This window comes from Chrysochloris asiatica, unplaced genomic scaffold (assembly GCF_000296735.1).
Source record: "Chrysochloris asiatica unplaced genomic scaffold, ChrAsi1.0 scaffold00340, whole genome shotgun sequence".
NCBI lineage: Eukaryota > Metazoa > Chordata > Mammalia > Afrosoricida > Chrysochloridae > Chrysochloris > Chrysochloris asiatica.
In genome coordinates this window covers 2127346-2136524 of record NW_006408858.1, presented here as the reverse complement: position 1 = coordinate 2136524, position 9179 = coordinate 2127346, and the positions used below count along the sequence as shown (strand labels likewise).

The following is a 9179-nucleotide window of genomic DNA, read 5'->3' as shown; positions in this document are numbered from 1 at the left end:
AGCCTCATCTTTCTTCTGAGGAGCTGTTGGTGGGTTTGAACTGCTCATCTTGTGGTTAGCAGTCCAGTGCTTATCCTACAGAGTCACTACTGCCTATCCTCCAATAAAGAGGCCATGATGTTCCAGCCATATGAGCACACCAATGTCTGGTATGGCATTAAAGCAAATGAAATGTATGGAGACCTGCTTGTAAAGACCTAACACCTACAACCAACCATCAATCCTAGGAGACGCTACAGCAATGGTGCAGATGTGGCCTCGTACGTGGCAGTCTGTGGGGGGAGGCTATGCCACAGCAGGATGAGGGTGACTCTGAAATAAACCTGCTGGACACTGGCAGTGGTCTCTGGATGCTCATGTCAGGTGCAGACCTCCTGGGTATGAATGCCAGCTGGTGCCGTCTAAAGTGGGGCTCTGAGGATGGCTCTTGGCTGTGACCAAGTGGGGGAACTAGGATGGAGAATTCCTACTGCAAGCATGTGAGCAATTCCGACTCCTAGTGACCTTATTTATGTGAGTAGACAGCCTCATCTTCCTCCCGTGGATGCAAGTGAGCATTTATTATAAAATATACTTAGGTTGGCAACATTGCCAGGCACAAGCAAATGTCCTTTGCCCAAGCAACAAATATATAAGTGTCCTGTCGCAAGTCCATCAGGATGTCCTAAGTATGGATGTGGCATCTTGTGGCGAGTCCACAGGGGTGAGGCATGATCTGTCAAGTCACTCTGGAGATTTCACCAATGAGAAAATTCTTCTGGGCACATCCTGGGGACAATCCAGAGGAAGCAGTGTAGACCCTCCCGGAGTTCTGGTGGACACCTGGCAACCACCTCTATCCAACAGGACCTGCCCAAGCCCTAAGCCAGAAAGTCCATGAGCTTGGGTGTGGGGCCGCCTTCTCAGGCCCACACTAAAACTGCTTGTAACTTTTCTGAAAGTAGGGGCACTCTGGGGAATAGCTGGAAGATACCAAAACCAAACTGTTGTTGTTGTCAGGTGCCATCGAGTCGGAACCGACTCATAGCGAACCCATGCACAGCAGAACGAAACAATGTCCGATCCTGGGCCAACCTCACTACCGCCACCACACTTGATGCCATCAATGATGTCACCTGGCTGATCCATCTCGTTGGGGGTCTTCCTCTTTTTCTCTGACCCTCCACCTTACCCAGCATGACATCCTTCTCCAGCAACTGTTCTCTCTGGACAATGTGTCCAAAGTATGAGAGACGAAGCCTAGCCATCTTGGCCTCCAAGGAGCACTCCGGTTGCACTTCTTCCAAAACAGATCTATTGGTTCTTTTGGCAGTCCATGGCACTTACAGTATTCTCCTCCAACACAACTCAAAGGCATCAATTCTTCTCCGATCTTCCTTATTCACTGTCCAGCTTTCGCATCCATATGAGGTTATTGAAAATACCATGACTTGGGTCAGGCACACCTTAGTCCTCAAGCTGACATCTCTGCTCTTCAATACTTTAAAAAGTTCCTGTGCAGCAGATTTGCCCAATGCAATATGTCGTCTGATCTCTTGACTGCTGCTTCTGCGAGTGTTGATAGTTGATCCAAGAAGAATGAAGTCCTTGACAACCTCAATCTCTTCTCCATTGATAACTGCCTTCAAGTCGATTCTGACTCAAAATAGAATGGAACTGCTCCCTAGGGTTTTTGAGGTTGTCAATCTTTTTTTTAAAGTTGACAGCCTGATCTTTATCCCTCGTGCAGAATGGCTGGTGGGATTGAACTACCAACCTTACAGTTATCAGTCCAGTGCTTAACCCACTGTGCCACCAGGGCTCCTTGAGGAGGCTTCCCAATTGATTTCTATAGACCCCAAGATCAACTAGCCCATGCCATTGGTCCCTCTGCATGTCAGCTATTCTAAGTACTGCTTTGACACTAATGTTCAGTCCAGTAGCAACACCCATCTTGTCTTTGGTGATTAAATGCTACTCCTTGGCCCCTGCTTCCAGGGGTGCCATTCTCCTGATTGCATTTAGGGATCCCAGTTCAGTGGAAGTAGTTGTCCTGTCATTCCTGGCCTCTGGAGAAGTGACCACAGCATTTGTCAAAGATGCTGGGACGCCACATGAGGGAGCCTGAATAAAGCTATTTTGAGACCAACCCCCTTAACTCTCTTATATCTCTATTTTCCTTACGTTTCAATTTCCCATTTCCATCACAGATAGCCCCTCTTAAATTCCACCCCCAGGCAAGACCTCACAAAAGCCCATTTCCGCAACAACTAGCTCCTCCTGAACTCCACTCTCTGGCAAGACCCTCATTAAAACCCTCAGCCTGTGCAGGAGTGCTTCTGACCTTGGTCAGCAAGCTTCTCCCAGGTTTGTCTTGAATAAATTTGTCTTTGCTGTTGAGTTGTGCTCTCCATCTTGTTTCTCCATTCACTCATAAATGTATTACTCATAGTTGTGGAGTCCTGGGGTGGCGCTGTGGAGTGCAAGGTTGGTTTGAACCACAAGGTTGGCAGTTCAAACTCACCAGCCGCTCCTCAGAAACCTTATACAGGGTCGCTGAGCTGGAACTGACTTGACAACACTTACCAACAACATAATTGTGGTATCTTCAGCAACCTCCCATGGAGAATGATAAACCTACACTACCATTCCAACCTTCTTCAGCCTCGGGGCACCTTCTTCTATGGTGTATTCTGGCATCTCACTAAGCCACTTTGGGGTCCACGCTTCAGCCAACCAACCAACCCAACTGTTAAAGCCCTGTCTAACTTCACAAGCTAGAGTCCAAAATCTCTCCTTATGTCAATACATTTGGTCTGATTCAACTTTATGTTTCTTCTACCTTGGTCCCACTTCATGAATTCATTCTTATGCATGTTCTTGGATCTCCAACTGCATAAACTAGGAAATCATGCAGTTCTTTTGAAGGGTCACATAGTGTACCTCCTCTTTGGGGCCCACAAAGATTTGAGTCGAGAAGCAGGTAGGGATTGTGGGAATGAGTGTCTTTTTTTCAAAATTATTATAATCCTGTTTATTGTATTTGGGTAACCTTTCTTTTTCTTCTTTCTGGGTAGGGACTTTATGATCTTTCTTTTACTTTTTACTATTTCCTGAAGTGAGTATGGATTCTATGATCTTTTCTTTTACTTTTTGCTACTTCCTGAAATAAGTAGGGACTGTAAGAGCTTTCTTTTATTTTTTTTTTTTTACTACTTGAAGTGAGTAGTAAGAATGAACATCTTAGAAATTTGAATTAGTCAACTGCGGTCAAAGCCTGAGCCAATGGGGTGAGACACAGCCTTAAGACTTGTGTCAGGGATAAAAACCCAAGTGGACTGCCTGCACGGTGTGCTCGCTAGCCTGTTCCTGTATGTATGGCTATGCACATGCACCCTTCTGCAGAAGTAAATTTTACTTGCCAAGGTAATTTAGTCTCACCGAGAGTCTTTTTGTGCAACACTGGGATTCATTTCTAACAGGGTGAGTCTGGTGGAGATTGAGGAGGGAGGCCAGGTTCTCCCAGAAAATGAACTGCTGTAGGTTAAAGGGTACGTCTACTGGTAAGGAAGATTGGCAGCATTTAGAGGCTCAAGGCTCCTAGCTTCATCAGGACCTGCCCAAAGGCCCCCATACAACTTTCTGATCAAGTCTTCACCTTCAAGAGAAGGTGCTCTGTAAGGTTGGGAAATCAGCTGTGCTGTAATCTGGCTGGATGAGACCTGGGTGGGCACTGCCTGGTTTAGTTGCTGATTCCCATCTTAGGAATGTCACCGCTCCACAGTGTTGCTGTGGAACATGGATGCCAGTTTGTGATTGGTGCCCTTGCATTATGCGTAATGCTTGTTGCCCAGAACTCATGCTGGGCACGATTCCCTGCCAGTCTTTTCACTGTCATGGTTGGTTTTGTGTCAATTTGGCTACAATTCCCTGTTGTTTGACCAAACACTAGGCTAGGTGCTGTTATCAAATAGCTATGCAAGATTAAATCAATTGGCCACAAGTAAAACAGATTATATTCTAGAATACAATGTACTGAATTCAATATAATGTAATCAATGTAATGGCCTTCCAGAATGTATGGAGGATAATGACGTTCCATAATGTATGTAATGTCATGATCTTGCATGCAATACAATGTATCAGTCAGAGGGCATGGGAGCAAAAGATGAGTTTGGTTTGCCACCAAACACACATGGGGGAAGACAAACATTATGTGAAGATCACCAACAAACCAAGGAATCCAGGAACGCCCAGGGCTGCTGACAAGGAAGTGGCATGGCTGAGACCCTGAATTGGATTTTTAGCTTCTAGAAGTATGAGAAAATAAGTTTTTGTTCTTTAAAGCTTCCCACTTGGCTTTGTGGTATCCGTGTTACAATAGTCCTACGGAACTAAGACAGTTTGGTATGCCTGGGATAAGGCTCTACTCTAGGAAATGCCTAAATTGTGCAAGTGGTTTTGCAACTGAGTAATGAATAGAAGCTGGAGTTCTGATGAGGGAGCCTCACTCTCCCTGAAGAGATCCTTGGTAGAATTCACCAAGACATGCTGTCTTTGCGGTCCTGGTTCTGGGCACCATGAGCTCCTTCTACTTAGAAGTTACCTCTGCCCTCCCTTGTCAGCATTCTTTTTTTTTCTGCCTGGCTCTCTCTAGGGAGTTGAGGTCTTTCCTGTGACTGAGTTTGGTCTGCCCTTTGTGTCTGGAGCTCCTGGCTGTCTCTGGAATGAGATGAAATGGTAAACGTTGGTGGTAGCTGCATTCAGGGTCTGCAGCCTCCTGACATGAGATCCTGGGAACCCACACTTATCTCACCCACTCACCAGCCACAATGTGATGGGTGCCAACTGGTCCCATCTGATGCAGGACTCTGACAACAGCTCTTGGCTCCAACTAGGAGAATTCCTACCTGCTGGTATGTAAGCAAACATTTATTGTAAAATACACTTAGGTTGACAAGGTTGCCAGGCACAAGCAAATGTCTGGTCACAAGTACGTCAGGACCAGTGCACATCACAGCCCTAGCAGACGTCTTCCATGTGGATGGAGCTTCTCTGTAGGGAGGGCACAGGTGTCTGGATGCCTGGCTCAGAATCTGAGGATTCCCTGAGCTCTTTCATACTGGAGAGTGGGTCTTTAGGGGTCCTGGAGGCAGTTTTCCACCCAGTCAAGTAAGTGGACCCAGTGAGAGGTGCCATTCCTTCCCTCTGCACATTATGAGCAGGAAGAACGTGGCAGCTCATGTGCGTCGGTAGAGTGACCAGATGCTGATGCGCCGGTCCCCAGAGCCCGCGGCCAACAAGCCATCACCAGCGAAGGCCACACAGTGCACAGCTGCTGTGTGGAAGTCCAGCACAGCCAGTGGCTTCATCGTCCTCCAGTGGAATATGCGGACTCGGTGGTCCCAGCCTGCAGTGGCCAGGAGCTTGCGATCTGGCCGGATCGTGACGTCAGCTATGCCGGGATTGGTAAGCTCATGAGTGCTGCATACCTACGAGAGTGAAACCAGAAGGAAGAACAGTTACGTGCCATGAGGATCATTCACTAACGGCCCTGAGGTCTGGCTGCAGGGACAAGGAAGGAGACACAGGCCTGCCATGATGGCTGTAGACTACTGCAGGCATGCCTGCTACCTCCTCAGAGTCACATTACATGGAGCATCTTTGATGCCCAGCAGCACTGCTTCTGTGGTGGGTGAGCTTTCCTGCCATTGGGCTTGCTGGAGAGGGGCCAGTTCTGATGACTCCCCTTCTCCTGTCAGACAGAAGCTCCTGGAGATTCACTTGAAAGGGAATTTCCAGCCCTTGGGAAGGAAAGACTTCGTTTTGTCGGTACCACTGCCATCCTAGAGGCCAGGTGAGGGCAACCATTGCCAGCTGGACAGGGCAGTGAACAGCCAGCACTTCTCACTTCTAGAGGAATCTCACACACACCAGACCACTCCTAGCCCAGAAGCACAGGAGTTTAAGAAGTACAAACCCCATCTTTAAGAAAATTAAGAGACACGTGAGACCCTGAAAGGCACAAGGGGGCTGAAGGGCTGCCAGGAGTGGGAAGCAGGCAGGATGTGGGCGGGATGAAGGTGTGACTGCAGGAGTGGCAGAGCCTCTGCACTCAGCGGCAAAGTACAACTGTCATCCCTCTGCAGGAGCTGCTCTGGGACTCGTCTGGCTTTGAGAAGGGCACGGAGCCCTAGCCTGGCATTCTGGGAGTTGGACTCCTGTGCCGGCTATATGCCCACACACTCAGTCTCGAGCCTCCTGCTTGAGCCTGCTGCAGCAACAGGGGAACTCACTATCATTGCTTTTGTGGAAAGGCAATTCTTGGTTTTGCAGACTGCCTCACGCATGGGAGGGCTACAACTGCCCCCAGACACTTTGCAATCACTGTCTACTTGCCTATAATGGGACCAGACCATCCATCCTCAGTTGAAAAATCACTTACCTCTATAAAGATAATACAAGAAAAAAAGCAGAAAAAAAAAGCAAAAAGAAAATAACCAATGCAGCACTCGTCAGAAGCAAAAGCAAACTGTCACCAACCATGTTTGTCATGAGTTAACACATCAAAAGAAGGCTTAATGAAGCAATGACCTCTATAAAAAAAAAAAAAAAAGAACCCAGAGCAGCAAACCACAGAGAAGACCATTTGAACTGGCAATGTTCAGGAAAGAAAGAAGTAGAAGAAAAAACTCACAGAAATGAAGGTGAACTGGAAATAGATGGTAAGGCATACAGAAGTCGGAAATGATAAAAGTGAGCAAAATGAAGTGGAAACTACAAGTTCAAGTGGACTGAAGAGAAAATGATATACATGAAAAACAGGCAGAGGTGCTACAATATTCAAATATGGTGGTAGTGGTTGTGTTCCATCAAGTCAGTGTTGACCTTGCATAGTACGGGTGGAGAACATCCAGCCCAAATACCATATGTTGTTGGGGTTAAGTGCTGTTGAGTTAGTTCCGACCGACTCATAGCAACCCTGTATAGGGTTTCCAAAGAGCAGCTGTTGAGCTTGAACCGCCAACCTTGCAGTTCAAATGGCTTTGCAGTCTGGTGTGTGCAGCGCCGCACCAGGTCTCCGAGTACCATATAAGGCCTACAAAATCATTTGGTCTGCCCTACCAAGGCAACCATAGTTCCAGCCATATTAGGGTGAGTTAATTAAATGTTTGACAAAATACAGCAAGCAGTTAGCTAACATGTAACCCACTATGCCACCAGAACTCCCATTCACTGATATTGAGAACCAATTTTAATTTCTAGAAATTGAAGTCTTATGACCTAAGTCCAAAGAGGAGAGACTATATAGAATGTTCAACCCTAAAGTACTATCTAGTGAAAATATTAGACTTAATAGATAATATAATTTCTTTTAGTAGCCAGGGAAAAAAGATGAAGTGCATTATGAGGGTGAACTTTCGGGTGTCCTTAAAAATGTTCTACAGTCCTATCTTTGCTGGCAGACAGTGGAGTGATACCTCTAAAGACTGCATAGGGAAGTACGGTCCAAGAATTTTATGCCCAGCCAAACTGTCACTCAAGTATAGACACAATAGACAAACATTTTTGAACATGTAAGAACTCAAAGAATCTTGCTCCCATAGCTATTCTTAGAGAACTAGAAGATTAACCCCTGTCTTCTAAGAGATAACTGGAGAACTGTAGCAAATGGTCTGGCAACAAGCACTGAATTTACTTACCTGCAGGATTAGGTCTAAAACAATATGGGGATTGTGGCTACAGAACCGGTTATGTAACTAACAGAAATAGGGGAGGGTGGCAAGAGAGACATGGGATGTTTTTTAAATTCATGGATCTTCTCATCTTTTGTAAGAGTTAATACTCCTTGAGAGATTATCTAACTCCCTACCATGAGTAATGGCAAAACCAGCATTATTTCCTCTTCCTCTCTCACCTGGCAAGAGGTTTCTTAGGGTTTCCCTTTTATTTCTGCAAAAGGTAATGTAAATGTACTCAGTATTTTTATGAGTGGATTCCAAGGTAAATTCAAATTTGCATTATGTGTAAGAGCCACAGGGATCCTAGGTGTTGCAATTTGTTTGTGATCCACTACCCATCAGCTCTGCAGAACAAAGGCCCGGCAAACTCCTTCCATAAAAATGACAGCCAAGAAAACCCTACTGAGCAGTTCTCCTCTGTAACACGTGGGGCCACCATAAATCAGGCCAACCCAATGGCAACTAACCACAAAATCGGAGTAGACAAAAGAATGATTGGCAAAGACGTACCAGGACAGTGCCAACGGAAGATATTCCCAACCTACCCACTGTCGCTGAGTTGATTCTGACTCATAGCGTCCTAAAGGACAGAGTAGCACCGCTCCATCAGGTTCCTGCGACTATAAATCTCTATGAAAGAAAGTAGGCAGCCTCATCTTTCTCCCAGAAAGCAGCTGGTGGAGTTGAACTGCCAACCTTGCAGATAGCAGTCTAATGCTTAACCCACAGGTGCCACCAGGACTCCTTAAAGATAGACCACAAAAAACAAAACCCACTGCCATCAAGTAGATTCCAACTCACAGTTACCCTGTGGAGGGTTTTCAAGGCTGCAAATTTTGACAGGAGTATAAAACCTCATTTTTCTCCCATGTAAGTGGCTGGTGGGTTTGAGCTATCAAACTTTCAGTTAGTAGTCTACAGCTAACCACCAGTGCCACCAGGGTCTTGAAAGATATACCAGTAGAATGCAAACAAAATTAATGGGTGTCCCAACATTACTAATAGAAAAGATGAAACTCAAAGCCAGCCATAGCATTGTAAGACATACAAGATACTTCACAATGATAACGGGTACAATTCACAAAGAGTTATGACTATCTGTTGAATAAACAGATTTATCACTTGTAAAACAAGAACAACAGGAAAGTAGAATAACTGGTAGAGAGTAATTGGCATCAGGCTAGTCTGGCTGCTATAAACAACCATAAAAATAGACAGACGAGGCACTGAATGGACAACAGGCCACTCTGCCCAGGGACAATTTTCCAATCACAAAGTAGCAAGCCTAACACGTATGTCATGCTGAGGCGGCAGAGATCAGAATATGGGGCAGCTAAAGCAGCTGAAATCTGCAGGGTAAGGCAGCAGAATGCAGGGAGCTGTGAGTGGGGAGCTGAACACTATATGTAGGTTCCCTGAGTCCCTGTTCCAGAACTGGACTGGGCGTGAGTGGGGAGC

The 9179-nt window shown here is 46.1% G+C and overlaps 1 protein-coding gene across 1 annotated transcript in view; it reads right to left on the bottom strand.

Annotated features, from left to right (window-relative positions):
• Positions 1-5219: 5219 nt before the first annotated feature.
• GNB1L (guanine nucleotide binding protein (G protein), beta polypeptide 1-like) overlaps positions 5220-9179 on the bottom strand; it is a 64307-nt gene continuing 60347 nt past the window's right edge. The window contains exon 7 of the mRNA XM_006875847.1: positions 5220-5471. Coding sequence (XP_006875909.1) covers positions 5220-5471 — 252 coding nt within the window. The remainder of the gene's footprint in view (positions 5472-9179) is intronic.